The sequence below is a fragment of the Lycorma delicatula genome, chromosome 3 (assembly GCF_047948215.1).
Source record: "Lycorma delicatula isolate Av1 chromosome 3, ASM4794821v1, whole genome shotgun sequence".
Taxonomy (NCBI): Eukaryota; Metazoa; Arthropoda; class Insecta; order Hemiptera; family Fulgoridae; genus Lycorma; species Lycorma delicatula.
In genome coordinates, this window is record NC_134457.1 from 111,287,365 (window position 1) to 111,313,817 (window position 26,453).

Genomic DNA, 26,453 nt, shown 5'->3' on the forward strand with positions numbered 1-26,453 from the left:
TTGAGAATAAAGGATGTACGAGATTTTTAAGACAACATACCTAGAGACTAAAATTGAATGAAAAGTCCATTAAACCAATGATGTTACAAAAAAAAAATATATATATATGTATATGTAATTTATTATAAAATATCGAGGCTCTAACAAATAGAGAAAAATATACGATTACATTACATTATTTTTTTAAGCAAGAGACGAGGATAATAGGAAAAACCTACAATCGACAGCATTTGAAGTTCGAATGTGGTGGGTGATAAGGAAATACAAAAGATGCGTAATGTAAATATTATACAGTCATTAGCATGTAAGATTATATCCAGTTCTGTTAATGGCAAGTTGTTTTACTTTTACCGAGGACTTTTCTCTTTACGCTTTATCTTCTTTCACTGCAATTACGTAACGAACCAAATTCGCATCATATTTCCATAAAACATACTGATTTTCATTCATTTCTGATACGATTTTGTATAAAACTAATCGAATAAAATAAAACTTATTTTAACAATAAAAACTTAAATTTTTTGAAACAAAATAAAAAGTTTTTTAAATCTGATCTTTTTAACGTTACTTGTACTTATAATTTGAGAGAATCAAATCATTGCTGCATAGAAAAATCATCTGATTGATTAAATTATTGTAAAATTTAAAGCGACTTAATAATTTTCAAAAGGCCCTAAAAAATGAGCTGTAAAGGAAAAGTATTTTATTTTTATCGTAATAACTGAGAAACGCGATTTTTCTTTCTTTCTAAAATTATATGAACTTATAAATTCTTGAGAGAATTTATTTCAAAAGAGATTTCGAAAAACTGTTTGATTTATGATGTAATAAAAAACTGTCCGTTCTAAAATAAATCTATAAGGAAATTTACTTTCTTGAAGCGTGGATAATCCATTATTACTATCAGAGTCGTATTTCTTCTTTTATAAATTATTATTTTTTTTATTATCGCTTTGTTTTTTTTCCAGTTCTAACTGTATATTTTAAGATAAGTCGTATGTATATTTTATTCTGAAAAAAAGTTGTTTTTCGTACATTTACTAACTAATTTATTTTTCACAAAATCTTTTATAAAAAAAAAAATATTGGTTTTTTTTTTCTCAAAGCCAATCTAATGCCGTTGGGCACTCAACGTAATTGGTAAGGGATCTTAAAAGCAACTCGGCGCTCTCTTATGCCCATCATCCCTTGTGTGTAATTTGTTAAGAGATTGAAACATGTTTATAGGAATCAAATTAGAATTCTATCTTTGATTATCAATACTGAATTAATCATTTTTTTTTTTTTTAAATATTCGATGACTAAGTATGTCTTTCTTAAAGCTATTATACAATAATTTGATTACTACTTACTTCCTACATATTTACTAACGTTTCTTTGTTGACTTATTTTTTACGTAAGTCGACCTAATGCATTAAATTAGTAAAACACTAAGACAAACAAAGAAAATTATTTACAAGTTTTCGCATCGAGTACTTTCGTTCTATTCGAATAATACAAAGCACTCGCATTCAACTAATTTTATGCGTTACACTTTCGCTTTGTAAAAGTGTAAACAGTAAGGTAGCTGAATAGGTCCAAATCTTTCTTAATAAAATTATATCAAAATATTACATTAAATTTTTGTCATTCATTATTAATACAATATTTTTACTCCGTATTCATGTATTACGATTTGTTTTTACTAACATATTCGAGTATTTCCTAATTGTTTACTTACGATAAATGTATATTTTATAAGTAGAATAAATTTAAGGAAAGGAAGTTTGCTTCTTTTTTTCTGAAAAGCACTGCTATTTCTCGTAAGTTAAATCGTGAATAGAAATGAATCTTGCTTTATATGATACTCATTGAATAATAAATTGGCAGTAAAACTAATATTGGTTTTTAAACACCAAATGAAAAAAAGAAAATTGACAAAAAATGAGTAATATAAATATATGATTTTTATGGAAAATTTAAAAAGCTGAAAATAATAGCAAACATATTTAAGAAAACCAATCTTCTTATCCCTCTGCTACAGAGTATATATTATATAAATGGCGTTAAGTTACAAAGCCATCTTCTGATAGTGGCAATGAGATATCTTCTTAACTATATATTTTTTGTAATACAGGGTACAGTTTATCATTTTTTTATTTTATATCCGATCTTGAATCATCTTTTTTAATTGATTAGCCAATTTGTCTAAATAAAATTTTATTTAAAACGTTTTTATTAATGAATTTCCATTATCTCTTTCAAAATATTATCATCTCTCAGGTGACCAAAATGTATTATGTAGATTCCAGTAATCTAATTTATGTTGGTTATAATTTATGCTGGAAGAGGATATTAAAATTAAAAAAAAAATTGTGCAATTATTTTAATCTTAACTAAAAAAGGATGATTAAAATGATCAAAGTGCCATAATCCACTCAAACCATTTTTTGTATGACATACCAATTAATATCTCCTCGAACTGATTAAAGAGGCTGATAAGTATCGTATAATACATTGTATTATTTACTACATAAAGTAGTACATTAATTTGTTATTTTACAATTCCTGTATTAGTATTTTTTATCACAGTGAATCATGTTAAGGATTTGAGGTTCAAGTGATAATTAATTGATTACAGATTCGTACTCTGAGAGTATCGATGTTTCATTACCCAGTTAATGCAAATAAACGAGTAAGAGATACTAAGAGTGAATATCACCTGCATTTTGGTGTGATTGACATTCAGACCAAACGTGCAGTTGATACTGCATGTTTGGCTTAGTAAAGAAGATAATATAGGAAACCACATCATTCCTTACATTAAGTTTGTTGTTCCTAAGGTCCACCATTTTCGAGGATGGTAAATACTACTTAATATATAGTATTTACCATCCTCGATTCTATCAGGTTGCGTGTTATGGCTAACTGAGGGATGTAAATTGTTAATTTTCACCTTAATTAACCAAACCCTTCCTTAAATTAAATAAAATAAACGAATGTGCAGTTAATATAGAAGCGTCTAAAATGATTTAAAACGGTTCCATGGGTTTTCTTTTATTCGTTAATTGAAGTGAAAAACTAAAAGAATCCAAAATTTCACGTTGAATAGATGTGTATATATTGACAAGTTAAAGAATTGATTAATTTTATTGTAGAAGAAGCTCTCGAAAACGGTAGAGAAGTAAGTAAGTACCTACTTATTCTAATCTGCTTGAAAAATTCATGAAGTAAGGTATTTTACATTTATATTATATGTCGGACTAAACAAAGCGCTTTTCTATTAGATAGACTCCAAATAGTAGGCTAATGAATGTTTTTATTTTCAAAATTCAGTATAATTTTTACAATTAAAGCAAATACTTTTGTATTAACTTTGTTTAATAGTGAATACAATTAGAATGTTTTCAAACAGAATTGAAAATTTAAACAGTTAATATTTAGGAAATCTGAACAAAACGGAAAACTCACCTAAACTTATTCCTTCTGTATAGTTCTTGTTTATCTCACATGATTTTTTTAAAATTCTATTTCAAGTAAATTTTTTAAAATTATACATTCTATAACAGATAAAAACTTTCTAAAAAGATAGAAAGAAGCCCAGCAAAGAATTTTATAAAGTGATTTTGTCTTTGGTAAGAGGAAAACAATTTATCTGCGACAGTAAGCATTTTAGGCATTAACGTACATTTTATGTAAGTAAAGAAGCCATTCATTGCAACTATAGAATTTAGAATTTTAAAGAAATCTTTTTTCGAAACGCTCTATTAGTAAAATTCTCGAAAAGTAAATGTAGTTTATACAATGAATAAAAACAAGATTCCGGCTCATTTCCTTCATCCGTTTTTATCATAGTTGCATTTCTTGAGGGTGTAACTAAATTATTTGATAAAAATTTAGATAATGATTACCTAAAAAAATTTTTGTTTTTTAGTAGGATAGACTAACTTCTCATTAATTAACTGCAGCACACAAAAACACATATCTAGTAGTGGATACTACTAGATATAGTAGATCTAGTAGTGGATACTACTAGATATGTGGATATAAATTATTCAGCGCATTTTAGAGCTAATAATAAAAAATGCACAAAGCTATGTAAGGCGAGTTGATTTATTGCAAATATTAGTGTAGGAACTAGAGTCACTAATGATCTTGAATGAACACTCCGGCGCGATGTAACGATAGGGCGGTCTTCAGTTGAGCAATGATTATTGTGCACGAGAAAGCAACGTGCTTCTATGGTTTAATGAAAGCAGGTCTGTTATTACTGTTCTTAGTCGTTTTATTTTAGAGTACGGACGTGGTTCTCCTAATAAAGACTCTATTAAACGTTTGTATAAACTCTGTTCCAACAAAATTCAACTGGTACATGCAATTGATGATGACAATAAACCTCGCAGTTACAATTTTACATTGGACATTCTTGATAAAGTGAACGAAGATAATTTGTTTTCTGAAAAAGTAATCTTAAAGCTACTTTCAATACTGGTCATGTTAACCGTCATAATTGTCGGATTTGAGGTAGCGAGAACCGTCATGCCATTCGACAAACACAACGTATGAAAATATACGTTTGGAGTGTGTTGACTGCTTATGAAGTGATCAAACCATTCTTCTTCCGCGCCAACGGTTACTAGTGCTAGTTATCTAGACATATTACAGACGTTTGCAGTATCACAAATTGAACATCGGCAACCCAACGGTTACTTTTAATAAGATGGCACAACACCACACTTGGGTTTACACGTTAGGAACTACCAGTATCAACAATTTCTTCAATTTTGATTGGCCTTGATAAACCAATTCCCTGGCAACCTCGATCCCCTGACGTTACGCCAATCGATGTCTTTCTTTGGGGATTTTGTCAAAGGCACAGGGCATACAACGAAGGTGTCAACATCAGTGAACTAGACCGAAGAATCAAAAGTGTAATTAATGGATTAACTTAAGGTAAAAATAACAGGTATACATGTGAAATTTGATAAGTTAACTTGTGGTAGTTCATAAGTGTTGTAAACAAAACTGTTTGAAATATCCTGTTCAATAATAAAAAATGTACGTAAGTACATTTCTTTGTTAGTTTTTTATTAATTGCAGACGAAACTGTTTAAGGACTACATGAAGGTAATGTATCGTATTACATAAAAGTAATGATCGTTTAATTATTTAGTAAATTATTATAAAAATATTATTTTATTTTTTATTCCGCAGCTATAGCCAACTTGTTGCGATTCTGTAGGCCTATATGTCCAAATTATTACTATCAGCTTTGAATGTAATGCTGTGAACTACGGTATCATTTAGTGAAAACGTTTACTTAAATAAATTATTGTAATTAATTGCAGGTAAAATTTATTTCATTTATGAATACAGTAATGTAAATTAATATTTGTAATTGTATTTTTACCGTAATCAGAATGAAAAACAGGTTTCAGAAAATACAGTAATCTGTTTTAAATGGATTTCTTGAATAGAACGGATTGACAAGCACGTCATTTTGTTCAATAGGACTGTACTTTCTTATTTAGGACTGTACTCATGTACAATCTCCATCTCTATCTATAGCCAAACAAAACAACAGTGCTGCGGTCCTCCACGAATATGAACTTTGTCCTGTCGACCTGTATGTACGCCGTTATGAGGTATTTAGTCTGTCAATCGTACGTGGTCTGTTGTTATATACAGTTTGTTTCGCTGCTACCCGTTGAAAGTAATCTGGGGGAGTCAGATCGGGCAATAATGCAGGCAACAAACTGATCCAAATGATTCGCTCACCAAAAGCATTTCGTAAAAAGCTATTAACCGGTTTTTAGATGTGTGTGCTGTGAAGCCATCTTGCTGGAACCATGCAACCAACCGTGATTGATCTCCACTTCTGTTAACTGAGTAATGAAGTTTGTTAAAACAGCATAATTATGATTAATATTAACTGTATTTTTCAAAAAATATTGGACTCACAATGTTTAACTCACACCAATACAGACTCCAATTTTCGCTTTGTGCAAAGATTGTTTGTTTAATTCTTGGGGGTAAGTTGTTGACCACAGTCGTGTATTTTATAAATTAATATACCCTCCTAGATGAAAACACGCTTCATCTGTAAACAGCGTAATGTTGAGGATATCTACGAAACTTTGGCCAATAAAACTTTTAAACCATTGACAATAATTTAGTCTTTTGGAATGATCTGCAGGTTACAGTTCTTCAACACGCATTACTTTACAGGGGAAAAGTTTCTATTCTTTTTTTACAGCGTTATGTGCGGTAGCAAGTCCGATATCTTACTGCTGTGCTAACTTACGCAATGACTTTGATGAACTTAGCATTCGAAATATCATGTTAAGTTTAGGTGATCTTTCACTTTGATCAAATCCTCAACACTGCCTGTTACCCGAAATGTTTTGATAAGTATTCGAATTGCCCTTGCGGTGAGGAACAGAAGTATTTAGAAACTTCTCAGAAAACTTGTGCTGCACTATATCAGTATTCTTGTCACCTTCACGAAAGACGTGTTTAACGAGAAAATACATACTATTGAAAGACCGAAAGAACCGTTACATTTCTCGCAACTATTGATTCCGATAAACGAAACAACACGAAACGAAACGTAGCTTGTTCTGTTACAACTTAACAACCGACGAAACTAAAGAACAACCAACCTAACGCCAAAAGAACAGAATGCACCACGTAATTCTAAAGCGTACTGCACAGCGACTTTCCGAACGCAAAGTGCATATGTTGTGATTTGGTGTATATTGTTGATTATTTACTCACATTCTGCTCAGTTTAAATGTAGTAAACAAAGCAGAATATCAAACGAATAGCGTAATTTTTCTTATATGTACGAGTACACGATTGAAGTTATTTCTGTATCCTGCTAAGAATATATCTTTTCAAGACATTCATTTTATTACTTATAATAGTGAAATAAAATATCCAATTTTATCTCTTAGAGAACGAAAAATAAATATTTTGACAATTTTAACGAAACTTGAAATATTAACTGGAATTCATTATTATATTAGAGCATAAATTATTTAGGCTGTCTCGTTTATGGCAAAAATATTTTTTTGAATTTATTCGTTAAAGATCCACTTTAACGATTGTACTAAAAATCTTTCAATTTGCGGTGTATAATTTTTTACCGCATTTCTGAAACTTTTACCAATAAAAAAGCGTTAAAATTAAAAAAATTTACCAGTAAGATTTAAGTAAAATATTTTTACCATTTTCAGAAGTAACTTTGTAAACGTTTAACAACTATTCCAAAAAACTTCCGAAAAAATATGGTTTTGTTATTTTTTGGAACAAAATACACTTATAAAACTGAAAAGACATAAAAAGAATCAAATTTAAAAATAAGTATGTGGGAACATTTTTGTAATTTGAAATTAGGCATCCACCAGATTAAATGAAATAGATCTTTGAAATTTTATTTTAAGTATTAATTTTACTAAAATATTTTACTTTCAATATATTGTTGAACCTGATTTTTATATTAATTAAATACTTTAAATCTTAGAATTAAACTTTTTGCTTGTTATTTTTTCGTTTATTAAAAAATCCATATCAAAATATTTTACTTCGTATAATTTTACGTTTTGCCATTGTTACTATTTTATATGAAGTTGTTACGTACGGCTAAGAGTAATGTTTTATATCTTTTTATAAAAATAAATCATTATCCTGTAAAACCTTTAGTAAATGATGGGGACTGACGAAATGAAGTTATTCAAAATTTGTAAATCTCTGTACTTAAGTCTTATTTTGGTAATAATCATATCAATAAAAAATCTCCCTTGAGACTTAGCTTTCAAATTTTTTAAAATTCTGAAATTTTTTTTTGCTTTCTCGATCTCAACTTAAATAAAACTAATTTGGTGTATATTATTAATTTTATTAAAAGAGTTAAGAACACGAAAAAATTGTACAAGAACGTATAATTACTTTTTAAGGCTACTTTATTTTTAAAAATAATATTGAATGACTTGACAGGCGAAGTTGGTAAAGTCATAAGTCTTAAAAAGTTATAAGTTGCTCACCAGGTGTGTGTGTATATATATATATATATGCACGCGAGTGTGTGTTTATGATACTGTACATTTATACTCATTAAGGTATGATCCGATCCCATAGTTCTAAAAATTTTAATGTTCTTTTAAGATTGGAATTACGTTGAATTACAATGATTCAACGTAACTTTTAAATGATTTTTGTGAAGGTTCACAATGAACATATTAAAAAATCCATTCTCAAAAGACGATTTATTTTTATAGTGTGATTATTAGTAGTCATAAAGTTCCTAAAATCTTTTAAATTAGATATCTACAAAAATACTTAATTGTTAAAAAATGCCTAGTAAAATTTAGTTATAAAATAAATTAAAAAAATTCATAAATCTCTTATTGTTAATGCAGTACCTTAGCAACATATAGTTTGTTTAAAATTTCAGTCTGTGATGTAGCGGGTTTGTGTGAGGTAGGGGGGCCCTACCTCAAAAAACTATAAAAGAGTATTCATAGTAAAGAATTTTTAAGCTTTATTGAATCTAAACATTAATAAATACAAAGAAAATTACTTTTAGAGGAAGACTGTTATGATCAATTCTAAAAATTATTTTCAGCCATTAAGTTATGAGTTTCTTTCATTACTTTACAGTAACATAAATTTAAGCTCTACAAAAGAAAAACAGATAAGTATACATCGATTACAATAGTTTAAAGTCCTATGTAGAATTTAAAAAATAATAAGTATTTGTATCTTTAAACATTTGTATCTGTAAATATTATCTTTTAAATCGTGGTAAATATTAAAATTATTTCTATGACTTTGGAATGGAATGGAATGCAAAGTTGGCAGGAGTCTATTACTCCCTACTTTATCGCAGAACCTGGACAGAGTCCCTTGCTGCTGGATCTTTCTAATCGGGCTTGTTTTTAAAAGGGTTATTTTTTTAATCTCGGATCTAATTTTTCAAGTTTTGTCTATTATTATTTTAGTGAATTTAAGACGGATTTAATTGCATTCCAATCCGTTGTTAAACCAGCGTTATCGAACCCATTTCATGGGCCGACCGCGGAAGGCTAGGCTTATAAAGCCTGTCCTCCCGACGTAATTCCCCTTCAGACATATGACTTTAAAGGAGAAAAGAACTGGTCAATTCTCCACACCTCTTGACCATAGACAGTTTATCAAATGCTGCTTGTTTTTTGTCAAAAGCATTGGTAATAAAAGGTACAGATGGGGGAATTTATACATTTGGACACAGTATTTATAGAAGATGACAATTTAAGAAAAGAAAAGGTGAAAAAATTAAAACAAAATCTGGGTTTTACCAAAATGTCAGAAGCCTAGTATGGGACAAGAAAGCACTAGCAAAGTGCAAAGAAGTGCTTTTAAAACTTCTTTGGATTTGTTTAGAAATAATGTATGGAAATTTTTCAAGGGTACTGTGTTATACATGTAGCATTGTAGAAATTAACTGTGGAGATTTGTTGCATTATTGAGTGATGTGTGTTCTACATTAAACAGATGATGTTGGAATGATGAGATGAAGGAGGCAGTTAAGAAGAAAAACATTGCTTGTAAACACCTTATAGCCACTACAACGGATGAAGCAAGGCAGGAATATCGCAGGCTAGCTAATGTTGTGCGAAGTAAAACTACGAAAACCCAGCAAGAGAGTTGGGACAAGTATATTTCAGATGTGGTAAATGATATACATAATCGTCGGGGAATGGCATGGATAGAATTTATGGGTAGTTGAAGAGGAAGTGAGAACTGTAAATAATCAAAATTCACGTGATTTTTCATTCGTTGATGACATTCAGAATGGGGAATTGGAGAAGCCCTAAAATGTAGGAGGAAAAGGAAACCTTGTGAAACTTATGGGTTAAAGGCTGATATGTTTAAAAGCGCATCAGTCTTTTAGGTTGAGGTTTTTAAGGTTCATTAATATTTGTTGGAGAGCATACCGTCAGATTGGTTGGGGGCAGTTATTTGTTCTATTTTTAAAAAAGGATGATCAGATTGTGAGAACTATATAGGAATAAGTCTTCTGGATGTGGCATTACAAGATATTTTCTAGAATTGTGACGATGAAATTGAGGCCTTTAGTTGAAGTAGTTTTGATGGAGGAGCAAATCTGGCTTTAGAGCCAGGAGATGTTGTTCAGATAATGTTTTCTCGGAAGCAAATTGGGAATAGAGAATTTAATAAAGAGAACCTTTTGTAGATTATATTAAGGCGTTTGATATTCTATGTAGAACAGTTATGTTAGATATTTTAAAGAAAAGAGAGATTCCGAATCGTTTAATAGGGGTAATTAAATGTATGTACGTACACGGTTTCAAAGATATGTATAGCGGGGAATAATAGTAAGTTGGAAGTTGTAAATAGAAGATTAAGACAGAGATGTAGCCTCTATAATGTTTTCTTTGTATATAGATGGCGTGTTACGTGAGTGGATTAAATATTTGCTTTCCTACGTCTGGGATTTCTGAGAATGGGGGAGCGTCCAACTTTGCTTTTGCAACAACCAGGTTATTACAACGGATAAAGAAGACACTCTACAGCGTGCTTTGAATGAGGTACAAAGTATGACTAAGGGATAGTAATGATTTCAGTAAGATCTGATGTAATGGCATTTTGTGGAACATGTCCCATTAGTTAGAAGATTGTTCTTAAAGACAGACGCAGCAAAATAGAACAGGAATATCATTTCATTTTTGAGGTATATATCATACTTGGGTGAAGTTGATATAATAGTAAAATTAGGCAATTTAATTGGCTGGATGGTACTATTAAGAGAATTACTATTTAAGGTACTATTTAAGGAATGAAGTGAGAACAAACATTATTTAAGATCTGTGGGTGTTATCGGTGCCTAGTTGTTTGTGTAGTGGGGAAACTTGAAAATCATCAAGTATTGATGAACATAGGCTGCAAGATGCTGAAATGAGGTTTCTAAGGACGGTTGCTGGGTATACCAGACTTGATAGGAAAGGGAATGAGGATGTTTGTGGGGAGTTTGGTATACGTCTTTGATGGAGATGGTTAGGGAGTATAGATGGAGACGATTAGATCATATAAGGCACATGAGTACAACAAGAATTCTGCGTATAAGTTAGGAGTATAATCCAAAAAGTAGAAAAAACCTGGAATGGCTGATGAAAAGAAGAGACTAGTTTACAGATGATAAAAGGAGGAAGGTAACATAATAAGTTTTTGCCTTATACTTGTGAAGAGAAGAATTTGAAAAAAGAAAAAATTCTACCATTAATTAATGGTTGTATTATCATGGTATTATATAATGATCTTAATACCATAATATAAATTACCATTATCATGGTATGATATAACACCATTATCATAATAAACCCATACAACCATTATCATTGTATTATATGGTTAATTATCATGATGAAAATTGATAAAAACTGATTTTATTGGAAAAAAATTAATAAAAATGATAATTTATTTTATTTTATTTCAATTGTAGTTAAAAACCTTTCCTGCTACAATCCCCCATGTGTGTTAATATAGTACAAAAAACCGTTTCAAATTAAATTGTAGTGTACACAGGAATAATATTAAAAAAAATAAATTTTATTGAAATAAAAATAAATTAAATAATTTTTTTATTATTATAATTATTTAAAAGAAGAATAATAATAATTTTATTTTCCTAATCTGAGCGTTAATCTATTCTATTAGTGAAGAATAAGCAACTTCCTGTCCGACAACACAATGTGATGAGGAGAATATGAACATCATGTAATTGAGGTGTAGTTTTGTACAGATTCAGGTGAACATTCCTTGAGACGTATGGTTAATTGAATTCCAGCCACCAAAGTACACCGGTATCCACGGTCTAGTATTCAGATACGTATAAAATTCAACTGCTTATACTAGAATTTGATAGTGATAATTTTAATAACTTTCTTTTTTCTTTTTTTTTGTAGATTCAAAGACTTTGTAAACTAATTCAAAAAATTTTTTTTATATTTAACTAGTGACAAGCAGAAGCAGGTGTAGTATGTCAGTTATATAGTTCCATCTCTAAGGATGAGTTACAATTATAATTTTCAACAATTCTGTAACACACATTTAAAATATGTAATAAAATTCTTTGTTGAAAAAAATTTGTATTCTGGAAATTGTCTACTGCAGTATAGTTCTTTTCTCCATCGGTAAAATAAATTGCATATTGCAAATAAAAGGGCAAAAGTTTATATTATTCCGTAGGGAAATACGTAAATGTACTTCATATGACACAGGATTATATCCATGTAATACTTTATAAAACAATAGTAAATCAAAGTAGCATGCATGTTGTAACATGCTACTTTGATTTACTGGAAAATTATAAATTAACTTAAGTCGTTTGTCAAGATGTTGAAATTTGTAAAAGTCAAGACAGAAAATTGTTTGTATAGAAACAATATTTTGCGATAATTCCAGATGAGGGTAAAATATTTAAGTTGGCAACGAACAAGTGATTTGAAGAGAAACGCAAGTGCGAGGATCAACATGTTGAGTACAAGTTAAAAATTACACACGGTTTTATTCCTTATTCTATATTTTCTATATCGACCTTTTTTTCTTTTGTTTTTCTTTGATCTGTCGTACATACGAATTTAAGTAATGGACCGGAAATGCATGCTCCATAAACTATGAACTTCTATATACGCCTTTTACTTATACTGGACACGTCCGTAATTTGCATATAAACTACATCAAACACTGAAATCCCCACTTTTACCCAAAATGTTTTATCTAGAAATTCTGCAATGCATATTTAATATGATTATTATTTTAAATTTTGTTGATATATTAATTAAAATGAATAAATATTGTATTTTTTTAATTAAAAAAATTTAACATTCTGAAATTGTTATATACTTTTTTCAAAATAATCTCCGTACTTTTTTAGAAGCGAATTTTTTCTTATTAATAATTTATAAATAATACTCTATTGTCTTTTATCTGTATTTTGATGTTCATAATGCATTCATAGTATTATTATTTACGCTATTTTTTTTTGACCTTATTAATTTCTAATTTCTGACAGTATTTTCGCTTTGAAGTATTGCTTTGCTCTTGATTGATTATGCTTTAAACGATTAACAGAGATCAAGGTAGATAAAATGATACATTGCGTCAAAAAATTAAAAAAAAAGAGCTAGTCATGAAATCAAAATAACTACCCGTTTTACTGATCCAGGTACAGAAGAATCATTTACATAGGCCTGGTACTGTATCCCAAACAAAAAACAAATGAAACTTCATTTAGATTCACGTAGATCATTACTGAGTATTCATAAAAAGTCAAAACAAGACTTATTTAATTATTTTTATTCTATTAATTAGTCATGTGAAATCCTTGTAGCCGACACCTGATTATTCATTAAAATAGCAATTCCATCACTCTCTGTTTACTAGACAGTCGTATCTCTCACAGAAATAGCCTATGAGTGTTACTGGTTCTTGTTGTAGAAGATGTATTTCTTGGAAGCCCATGATTAGTGGTTCATATGAGTGCGCCAATACTTTAATCTTCAATGCGGGACCGAAGACCTCTAACGTACCACTAAATAATATTAATAAATAAAGGTAGATATAGATATACAATTGCAGGCAAATATGAAAAAAAAATTAGTTGTACGTATTCCGGTTTTTCTTTTTTGAACTTATTATTTTAAAGAACTCCAATGTTCTGAGGTCAGGCGATTCCTCAACCATATATTCCAGTAAATGAGGTGATGGAGGAGGAGATTTAGAAGGCTGGGATTCCGTAGATGACATCCCATAGGGAGTGGTTGCGAGGGCTCCCTTAACAGGAAGCTTATTAAATGGCTTACCGCCAACTGTGTTTACTCCTGCTTATCGCACCTTCCTGATTATTGCAGATAACAAAAATTCGGATGTTTTTATAATTACTAGTATCTTATACTAGGGTATTATCCTCGTCAAACAAGGCTCTTCACAAGACTAAAATTGGTAGTTTTTTCAGATGGACCACCAACCATCATAGAATTTTTTTGTGGACTTGAAATTTTGGTCTCACGAGTACCGGCGATATAACGGACCACTCCAGCAGAGCGCACGCGTACTGGAGTTAGAGCTAGATGTAACTGGGTTCGCCCTGGTGCCCAGAGGACATCGTTCGAGACTCATTACGTAGAGCCATTCATCCGTCGGCATGATAGTTTCCACCTTGAGTTACGGTTGCGTTTCGTAAGATGTCGCAACATGACCGAGTGTCAGTATAAGAAGAAACAGTGTAGGTTGTTATTGTGTAGTTGTGTATGGGTATATGTTGTAATTTGTGTAGTATTATTGGTATAGTGTATTATGTGTATAGTGTTCTGCAGCTCTGGGTGTAGTGGGAAATCAAGCTGCAGAAGCTAGAGCCAACCTTCGAAGTCTCAAAGAATACTCCACGTCGGGGTGAAAAATGAACGAACATGATGATTTTATCACAAACACGTATAGAATATTGAAGGAATTAACGTTTAGAGTAGGGGTAGGATAGGAAAACTACCAACCCGGAAAACATCCATCCGGACATATTGTTAATTGAAGAGCAAATAATTCTTTTCATTTAATATTTGATATAATAGAGTCAAATTATTGTTTAGTTCAATTTATTAATTTAACTGACAGTTGGGGGAGGGAATTTACTGTTACTATTACACAGTTCATAATTATTTCATTGAAATGTAATCAATTTATTTTAATTGTTAAAATACAAATAAGTATGCAAAACAAACATGGTGCTTAATTAGTTCAAAAAAATATAAAATTATGCGTCGATTATTAGCTGTTTCGTTATATTATGTAAATATATTCCGAACTACTTGCAAAGACATTATTATCTTTACGCTTCTCCTCTGTTAAAAATTGCAGTTGTACGCACCAAAAATTTAACTGAAACAAGAAATAAAATCTTCTGGTACAGAAAAGCTTTTAGTTTGCCGTTAAAATTGTAAATAATAAATTTTTTATGAAATTGTGAAAACTCATGTGAAAATTCGCTGTTAAAATTTTCAAAAAAATGTTGAAAACGAATCATTTTTAAATTATGTAATTTTACGAATGAAGATACGTTTCGCGTAAATGAATATGTTAATAGGAGAAAATTTATGTATTGGGTATGGGACAATTGAGATATAGTTTTTGAAAAAGCACGTGATACACAATGTTAATGTTTGATGTGGTTTAAGGAAAAGTTTTGCAATTGGGCCTTTTTTCTTAGCTAAACAGATTATTATAGCGAATTTTAATCTTAATTTGTTTAATGATTAAAGAATGGACTTGAAAATGTACTTAGAATTTATTTTCAACAAGCTGTCGAATCCCCACTTTTGTTGCATTGGATTGCCATGCTTTAAATTAAAACTTTTTTTGAGGCAAAAATGTAGTGCCCTAGAAGGCACTATATTCTGGCCTCCAAAAAGTTTGGATCTGATTCTTGTGATTTTTTCTTAACCGATTCGTTAAAAAAATTGTTTTAACATCTTGCAAAAATTAAGTTACCCGAATCACCTTAACTAAAAGAATGCGGACGCAGTTACAATTAGAAGATAAATCGTGAATAGACAAACTGAATATCGATTAATTTGCCGAACAAAGGGATGCAAAATTAAATTTATTGATAATGTAATAAAACTATTTTGAGATGGAGAATTTGACAAATAAAACATTGTAACTGTTATAAATCTGTTTTTATTTAATTTATGTCTTAAACCCTACCATCTTTTATGATGATCATATTATTCATTTTTTGTTTTACTTATAAATTATGTTTAATATTTTCAGATTTTCAAAAATTGGAACGAGAAGCCCGTATATGTCGCAAGCTACAACACCCAAATATTGGTGAGTAACGTTTTTCCTGTTTTAATAAGATTTCCTTATTGTAATACTTTTGTGTAAATAATTTAAAACTAGCCGGTCAGGGCCGCTTTGCTCGCCCATACCGTCTAGCATGGGAGCTTCCCCCCTGCACACCCCACTGTTTACGTTATTTTCATAATGAACACGATGGGGATTATGAGAATAATCCTGAAGTAAAAATTAAAGCCTGAAAAGCTCTAATTCCTTCAATGTTTCTCATGTTCTTGACGTAGAATCTCTGAAAAGCTCTCATTCCTTCAATGTTTCTCATGTTCTTGACGTAGAATCTCTGAAACGCTCCTTCTGTAGACGAAGCTTCAGCTCGAGTCTTAGCGTAAAGCCTGAAAAGCTCTCATTCCTCCAATGTTTCTCATGTTCTTGACGTAGAATCTCTGAAACGCTCCTTCTGTAGACGAAGCTTCAACTCGAGTCTGAGCGTAGCGCTTTCGCTCATAGCTAACCGAGAATTATGCACTTCAGCTGTTTCAGAGGACCAAAATATTCTCATTCTTTTAGCAGACTTTGAATAATAAAAAAAGGTTACTTCTCTTTTTTGAAGGCATGTTATTTTAACTTTTAACGATCCAAAATCGACAGCCAAAATAAAAAATCACCATACATGAAAGTTCGTTTAATGTGCTAATATATGCTAAGTAAAATAATACCGGTAATAAACTAATAAAATATTAAGTATTTTACAAATATGCGTTAATTTTTTTTTCTTGATAAATGAGTATCTTTAATATATTAATCCCCATTTGAAATATCATCTAAGTAGAGATAATGACCAAACCTCTAGGTATAAATCTGCAAAGGTTTATTAAGATCTGTCCAATAATTTTTGCGTGATGCGCGCACAGGGACGACCCCAATTATCATTTTATTAATTGTATAGATATTTTTAATTTTTTTTTTTATCTCAAATCGTATTCACTTTTCAGAAATCATAAAAAATATCATCACAATAAGCAAGTGTAAAGGAGTTTTCTGGAACGTCTTAATTAAATATACTCAAAAAACATCTATAATAAATCAAAGATATAGCATATACAATGATGAAGTCAACACAGCTATGTACTAGAATTCATAAAAAGTAACATAAGAACAAATGATTCCAGATAAATAATCTTGACCATTGAAAAATCAAATGATATAAGCCTCGTCCTGATTATCACTATTTAGGTTCTTAGGTCTAATACATGTAACCGTTTTAACAGTCTAAAATCTTCGCCATTGGCCAAGAGGCTACAGCTAGATGGTTCACGTGGTCGTTAAGCTTTATTTTTTATTTGTTTCCAGTTGATTGACTTATTCCCGAACATACGATAACCCTAAGTACTCGTAGATTTCGGGTTTTCGAACGAACCATAGCACCCGCGTTATGCATTTCACAAATTTATTCTGGAAGGGCTGAATAATCTCTACATTGCTGTATCCCAAAGTTGTACTCTGTATATCCAAATCGGTTTTAGGATCAATTAAAAAATTAGATATATTTATTTATAAAAATATAAAATATATAATCATTTTTACGTTAGGTAAAAATTTTTCAAAACTTTTAAAAATTAATTTCACATTAATATTTTTCATATTGCTTGTAGCACGTATAAGTATGATCTTAAATTCTAAAAAAAAACCTATTCTGCTTACAATATGTTATAAAATTCTTAATTTTACTTTTTTTTCTATATTGCGTATAATTTAGAGAAACCATCTGTAAAAAAAAATCCATTTAAAAAGGAAACAATTAAAATAGTTAACACTGTTCTGTTTCACTTTGTATTTAAAAAAATATTCTCTGTTATAAATTTTGGCAGTTTAGTTTACTTTTGTATTAATTCATCTGTACTAATTGTGTATATTCGTGAACGTTTAATTATCTTTATTTATTTCTGTACTATTTTATTTGTTAAATAAAATGAAGGATAAACTGTTAACACAAATAATTCTATTGAAATAATTCAATTTTTTACATTCTAAGTTACTTTTTTAATATCTAATTTTATGTAAATTTTAAACTTTTCTAGTAGGTTTCATTAAATTTAATCATTTTTTACCATAATTACGTATGTTTTCTAAATGTGTGGATGGATATCTTTAATTTTAAGTGAATCTAAACTACTATGTATCGGTTAGTAAAAACAGATTTATATGTGAATCATTCTTATCCTGTATAATTTTTTTTCATATTTAACGGAGAGAATTTGTAACCATTTCTTTTATAACACTATATATGTATGTATCTATCAAACATCACTTAGGTGAAATTTATTTTTATCAGTACTTTTTATCAGTCATATTACAACGTTATTGTCGTGAAATAATGGGGAATCCTTTGAAAACAGATTTTCCTATTTATTTAACTGTCAACATTACACTGAATAACGTGAGCATATCATTCAATTAGAAAGTATATAGGTAAATACCTACATTTGGATCAATATTAGATCCAACTGATATTCTACTAAAATTAAAACAGAGTTTTAATTTGATAATATTTTTTTCTCAGCATCAATTTTTGAACTAAGGTACGTTAATTTGGGACTTTATTTAGTTCTGGAGATAAAATTTTAGTAATGCTCTTTTTCCTGGATAAAAATCTCATCTCTGCTGCCAAAATCTTTATATTCTGTCACTTTGTTACCTTAAGGATGGGAGATAATCATGATGGATTATTATCATGTACGATTCACTTCCGTATAGGACTTGCGCTATTATCTTATAAAACTTCACTTTTGGTTCTTTCCTAAGCATTATTATATTAGTAGTATATTGCTATTATAAATTGTCAAAGATAATTATTAATTTTTTGTTTGCTTAGATACTAATATTTTCAAACATTTATGTTTTACTAAATCTTAAAGAGAAGAAAAAATATAATAAATTAAATTTATTCCTAAAGTTGATTATTTATAAATAAATCTCTGCCAGTCAACGAAGAGCTACAGTTAGTTCCATCTTTAAGTTGGAGTGTGGGGGTTGTGGAGTACAATATTGTTAGGTTGAACTAGGTGATTGCACAATAGTGATTCACCGGATAAACCATTTTCTATCCACTAGACGCGTTCACATTCTATACTTTTAATTTAATTTAATTCGTTCAGAAAATCAATATAATAGCTAGCTTGTGTATTATTTCGATTCAATAACATTTTTATATTACAAATATATATTAAAAATAAATCTGATGTGGACACCACATGACTTCCTTGTACACCTATTAAATTACGTATACACATTTTTGTAAAACGAAAAGTACATAAAATTTTATTTCATTAATAACTTATGATATTTATTCATATTCTTTTTTTATTGTTTTATTGAATTATTATTTATTGTTTATTTCATTAGTTAAGATTTTATTTGGCTGTAACTTGAACCAATGAAACTAAGTGCCACTTATGATACATCATTGAAAATCTCTCAATGAGATCTTATTGCTGCTGTTAAGAAAAAGTTTAAAATCCAATTTTTTTGGATTTTGGACTTTTTTGGACACTTTTGGTCCAGTCGATTGCAGTCAAAAGGGAATGTGCACAACTAGATGTTACAACAGTCCTAAATCCAAAATTTCATCATCCAACTAGATGTTACAACAGTCCTAAATCCAAAATTTCATCATCCTAAGGCTAATCGGTTTTAAGTTATGCAAAATACATACGTAACGTACGTACAGACGTCACGCCGAAACTAGTCAAAATGTATTCAGGGATGGTCAAAGTGGATATTTCCGTTGAAATCTTAAAACCGAAATTTTTCGAGATCATAAGTTTGTACTTCCTTTTACTTCGTACAAGGAAGTAAAAAATTGGTATCTATATAATAATAATCAAAAGTTTTTATCGCTAAATTGTTATATTTTTATCACGTCAAACTTCTTGCCACTTTCCCAACGAAAACAATATTATGATAAAATAATAATAATAGTTTAATAATAATAATCGATTTAAAATTTAAATAATTTTTCGTGTAAAATCAGTTTTACTCTCTTCATCGGTCATATATTTAATTAAGGCATAAGAAGGATATTAAATATTACAACCCCCTTTAGCGTGTACAAAATATATTGCATAAAAAGTTTTATTTTCATTATTGTTATTTCATGTAATTATTAATTTTTTTATTAAATACGGATTAAGACCACTTTTCCGCTTCTGATTCGTACCTATTCATTCTTGATCTAATTTTTTTTTTCTTTACTAACCCCTACTCCTCCGGGCCGGATATACTGTTAAGACCCGCCAGCTAGAGATGGTATGGGCTCTCAACTCTGATTTATAAATGCCCTCCAATCTTTCGGTTCTTTCCTTTATCAACAGGTCGAAAGGAGGGACGGCCGCCAGTACCCATGCCGCGGCTTACTATACCGTCCTGTATGCAGATATTATAATCAGTAGGGATCGTCTGTGTGTTCTCTGCAGCTAAGTCAGGTTTCGCTGTATTAAAGATCTAAAAAAAGAAAGATATAGAAAGAAAAAAATATTGTCACTGCGATTCTTCCTATGGTGAGAGAGAACGTGGGTTTTGATGTTCATTCCAGCAGCAATTAACATCCTGTTTCTAGCAGCAGCTTACAGAATTAAGATTACTATAACTGCTAGTTTTCGAAGCGTTACGGTACTTGAAAGAAAAAGATATCTCTTTGTTTGTAATGAGCGAATTTTTTCCTTATTCTGGCGAAGAACGTTTATTCTAGGAAGGTTTTAAAGATCAGATGGCTCGGCTATAGTCCAAAATTGATCACAAAATTAATTAAAATTATATTTTTTAAATACGTATAATATACAGAAATTAAAGTTTATTGAAAATCATTTTGTGGGTGTTTTATTATTCTAAAAATATTAAATTTTATGCGCTCTCTAAAGTTTTGTTTAAAGGGTAGAGGTATTTCTGTGATTAATTAAAGTTCATGATATTTCTCCTTTCCTGAAATAATGTTTGTCTTATTCAGTCTTAATTAAAAGCTTATTCTCTATTTTTGACTCTCCATAAGATTTCTATTAGATTTGAAATCTGGGTCAGAAGATTTAACTGTTTAAGCTAACTTTTCGCTTTCGACTGGGATTGTCTAAAACGATAATTCATAGTTTTTATGCAAAGTGTTTTTATATTATTGTTATTATATTACATACCATTATTAATACTGTTTTCATAGCGTTTCGTATGTATTTTTTATTTAATTGTTAATTTTATTATTTTTTTCTTTTAGATTTATTGATTTTGTTTTTAATAATAAATCATAATTATCTACTTACGATGATTATACCGATCCATATAGCCATCAAGTGTTTTTTTTTGGGGAATATTTTCTAATTTAGAATTATTAGGCAAACTTCTTTATAACAACTGATTATATTCATAAGTAATATCGATCGTTTATCAGTAACGTGTACCTTATTAATAACTTACTGGAATTAATAAATGTAATTAAAATCAAGTCTCGTAGCTTGCGGATGAAGCTGTCACTTTCAAAGTGAACGCTTTTTCCTCGTATAAGACTAAAAAAGGTTTTCTTAGGAAACTTGTGTAGAGGAATTAAGTTGAAAATCTTGGTGACGACGTAGCGTTGATGGGTTAGAGGTTGGATTCTAGGATCTTGGAAGGGGGAAATCCCATTAAATGCCTGAGTAAGATTTTCTTTGATCACTGATGTCCGTTCTTTCCTTTCAGTTCGTCAAATACTCAATTCCCTGCTTTTCCTTTATATACATTTGTTTTAAAACGTCTTAACACAGTGAAAAAGAAAAAAAATCTATTTCCCTTTATTTAAAAGTATTGAATATGTATATTTTTATTTTAATGTAATGAAATAGTGTTCTACATTTTTTGCTGAATTAGTTTTTTTCAGAAAACGGTTTATAGTTTTTATTTATTATTAATATTATTAATATTATTTTTTTTATATTTTTTACTTTATAAAATATTGAATTCACTGTTAAAGCGGCCTTATTGTTTTTTTACTGATATTTGTATTTTTTTATGTTTGCTGTACGTCTTTTTATACTTGCCTTTTCATTTTCTCATTAATTCCTTTAATCTATTCTTTAAAAAAAATAAAAATAGTTTCTATTACTGTTGTCCTCTTATTCATACATTCTGATAATAAAATTTTGAGTACGTTATTTTAATTTAATCATAAATCTGAATTCTGTAACCAGAATTGCGTTTCTAGTTATATGTAAAATAAAATTTCAAGATACATTTATTTCTTTTATTTTCCTGATCCCATTCTTTAATGAATACCTAAAGAACGGTAAAGGGTTTTACGTTTACAAATGATATGTGAATTTTGGGTTAGATAGAAAACAATAGCCATCAAATTCAAATTGTTCAAACGAAAAATTTATAAAATAATAAAAAAATGAATTTTATCGTAAATAATACATGCAATGATATATGTAATCGTAACAGTTATTTAGACAGTTACTAGATTACAATAACTTTTTTAACACATTATCTATTTTTTTAGAGTTTACAGTAACGGAATAGCTTCTAAACTAAAACGAATTAATTTCAGAAAATATTCCGTACTCGGATTGAGTTTAAAACTATGACATATTAATCGAATTTTTTTCTTTGCATTCTACTTTTAAAAAGAAACTCAAATTGGTAATCTGTTTGATCTACCCAAAAGAATCGAAACTTAAAAAAAAGTTATATAATAGAAAGTTCATTCAATATAAATATGTTTTGTTTTTTTTTTTAAGTAAAGTTTCAAGTATTCCTTTTCAATAAAAGTATTCTTTTTGAATCTAACTATAAGACATTAGATAAAAAAGTATCATTAAAAAAGTTTTTGATTTTCTCTTTGTAACGGATCTTCATACTAAATTTCAAATATCAGTTTTAAATTGATGTCTAGATAAGCCACCATGTGAATTTTTAAATATACTTAAAATACATAATTAAAACACCTTTTAATAATTAAAAAGAAACTTTCTGGAAATTCTCTTGTGCTAAACATTTGAAGAATTCTTATTATGTTTTACATTAAATTTTACAGAAGATTAACGTTTTAAACCTTTTTTTTTATTGTAAAAGAATGTATTTTGACAGATTCAGTATAACTCTAAGGTTAGAATATAATTTTTAAGTATAGAAACCCCCTCAACAACTTTAAAACCGTCCAGATAGAATACTGCAACTTTCAAAATAAGGTATCGGTCAACTACTTTACCTTTTAACTAGAAATAGAATTTCAACCCATTTTGCGAGACCCTTTGTATGATAATTTTAAAGATCTCCTTAATATAAGAAAAATAAGATATTGGTACGATCTCTGTACCCAAAATGGCGGCGGGTTAAAATTTGGATTTTGAAAATTATTTAGTTTAATCTGTTCATATAATAAAATTACATAAAAATAAATTAAAAAAATTAAATTAAAATATAATCTAATTTAATTTTTTTTTTAAATTTAAATTGAAAAATAATTAAAATATTTTTTTTTAACACAAAAAATTGTTTTGTTGCAATTTAATAAATAAATAAAAATATTGTCATTGTACATCCTGATCAGCTGATCATTGAGGTCTCTTACCATCAATTTTTGCATTTTTGCAAAAATAAAGCTCACTTCATTGTAGTGTATTATTCCATTTAGAGTATTTCATTACTAAACTGGTAGTTTCTTATGAGAATTTATTGTGATCGATTCGCCTATTGATTTTGCCTACCTTTATCACGTTTGTAAGCCGCTTTTGTGAATTTACATCTTTTTTAGTTTTTTTTTTTTGTAATCGTTTTTTTATTGAATTTTTTTTATCTGCGCTTACCTCCTAACACTGCTATCAACATGTCACTTAGTAACAGGAGAGAGTTACACTTTTAACGATGAAGGGCTTTCGTGAGTTAGGTTGTATAATAAAGTTTGTGAATTTTTCAATGCACATTTAATAATCGTAACCCTATTTCAGTAGGTACAGTGTTAAAATTCATCGAACGATTTGAAGAAACAGGGATCATTAATAATAGGGGAAAACCAGGGAAACCTAAATCAAACAAATAATAACAAATAGTTAGAGATTATGAAAAAATGTATTAATTCTCAGTCCTCAACTCGAATAGCAGAATACGAGAACATAACATTAGCAAAACTTCAGTGATTCAAACATTAAAAAGAGAAAATTTCAAACCCTTCAAAATTCGTCTGGTACAAGAACTTAATGTAGATGATTACGATTGAAGACTTGAGTTCTGCGAAATTATAATGAACAAGTATTAGTGAAGATTCTAATTTATTACAAAACTTATTTTTTAGTGTTGTCACATTTGTTTTTAAAGTTTTTAAATGACAATGTAAATCATCAAATTGTCGATACTACATACATAAACAAATACTAAATTTTCCTTCTCGTTATTCTCTCAACTCCTTTTCACGCATATTTTTTCAAAATAAAATTTGGTATTCAAAGGAAGTATGGATTATTAAAATACTAAATAATCTTTCATTCAAAGGAGGCTGCAATCAGATTGGGTCCTATCTGCATTATCTAAGGAATAATGCAAGAATAATAAAACGTAGATTGAACGGGTAGAGCGTTTTATAGCTTCAAAATATGTGTAATTTACTTTTCTAAGATATTTCTAAGGATTTGGGATTATCAAGTTTTAAGGAAGAATAAACATTATATTATCGTGTACCGTCTATCTACTTGAAATTCGTGATTAGATGAAAAGTTGTCAAAAAGTAAACTTAAATTTCTGAGGTAGCTGATTTGTATCTGATAATTCACTTTTACTTGTCAAACACTTAATTAAATAGGTAATAAAGATTTACTCAATTACAAATAATATATTTAGGAGATCTATCTATTACAATAATTTATTTGATGTATCTACTTATCTATCAGGCTGCATTTAGACAGTATGTTAGAAGTAAAATAATAAAACATTAAAAAAATTAAAATTTAATTATATTATTGTCATCCATATAATAATTTTATTATAAATGAAAATATAACCAACCAGATTATTCTAGTGGTTAAACTTAAAAAAAACTTCGATTCGGTGGTTAAACTTCGAAAAAATCAGCTGATTTTCGATGTCGGGCTCGAGTCCTTGTAAAGGCAGTTGATTTATTTGGATTTGAATGCTAGACTGTAGATACCGGGTTCTTTAGTGGTTGGGTTTCAATTAACCACACGTCTCAGGAGTAGTCAACCTGAGTTTGTTTCAGACTACATCTTTACCGGTACATTTACAGTTACATTGCACTACATCTGCTGCTACGTCAGACGTGGCAAGCCGATTGCAGTAATTGCATTTGCCGATACACACGCGCCCAGAACGGGCAGTAGCTGGAAAACTAGATAGAGAAAAAAAAAAAATATATATATATATATATATATATATTTTTAGTCCTCCCCTATGAATCATGAGACCTTGCCGTTGGTGAGGGGGCTTGAGTGCTCAGGGATACAGAGTAGCTGGACCGAAGGTGCAACCATATCGGAGAGGTATCTGTTGAGAGCCAGACTAAGGAATGATTCCTGAAAGAGGGCAGCAGCTCTTTCAGTAGTTGTTAGGGGCGTGAGTCAGGACGACTTAAACGGCCGTATCAACATCACTCAGTCCTCTGAGTACTGCGCAGCTGAAAGCAATGGAAAACTACAGCTGTTTTTTTTTTTCCAAGAAAATGTGGCTCTGCATTTTCAAAAGCAAAAATGGAGGCGCCTTCCTTGGTAAAATATTCCGGAGGTAAAATAGTCCCCCGTTCGGATCTCCGGGTGGGGACTACTAAGGAAGGGGTCACCAGAAAAGTAAAAAATAACATTCTACGAGTCGGAGCGTGGAATGTTAGAAGTTTAAAAAAGGTTGGTAGGCTAGAGAATTTAAAAAGGGAAATGGATAGGGTAAACGTGGATATAGTAGGAATTAGTGAGGTTCGGTGGGAAGAGGAAGGCGACTTTTGGTCGGGTGACTTTAGAGTAATTAACTCAGCGTCAAATAATGGGCAGGCAGGAGTAGGTTTCGTGATGAACAAGAAAATAGGGAGGAGAGTGGAGTATTTCAAGACGCATAGCGATAGAGTCATTGTAATAAGGATAAATTCAAAACCTAAACCGACAACGATTGTTAACGTCTATATGCCTACAAGCGCCCATGATGATGATGAGGTAGAATGTGTATACGAAGAGATTGATGAAGCAATTAAACACGTAAAAGGAGATGAAAATTTAATAATAGTTGGAGATTGGAATGCAAGCATTGGAAAAGGCAAGGAAGGAAATATAGTGGGTGAATACGGGTTGGGCAAAAGGAATGAAAGAGGGGACCGACTTATAGAGTTTTGCACGAAGTATAATTTAGTAATTGCCAACACCCAATTTAAAAATCATAATAGAAGAATATACACTTGGAAAAAGCCAGGCGATACTGCAAGGTATCAGATAGATTATATCATGGTTAAGCAAAGATTTAGAAATCAACTCGTGGACTGCAAAACTTACCCTGGAGCAGACATTGATAGCGACCATAATTTGGTGATAATGAAATGTAGATTGGGGTTTAAAAACCTGAAGAAAAGGTGTCAGATGAATCGGTGGAATTTAGAGAAGCTTGAGGAAGAG

The 26,453-nt window shown here is 29.9% G+C and overlaps 1 protein-coding gene across 9 annotated transcripts in view; it reads left to right on the plus strand.

The window, feature by feature from the left end:
• The window catches only part of CaMKII (Calcium/calmodulin-dependent protein kinase II), a 724,082-nt gene that overhangs the window by 377,331 nt on the left and 320,298 nt on the right, over positions 1-26,453 (plus strand). For all 9 annotated transcript variants that reach the window (XM_075360384.1, XM_075360386.1, XM_075360388.1 and 6 more), the window contains exon 3: positions 15,805-15,864. In XM_075360384.1, coding sequence (XP_075216499.1) covers positions 15,805-15,864 — 60 coding nt within the window. The remainder of the gene's footprint in view (positions 1-15,804; positions 15,865-26,453) is intronic.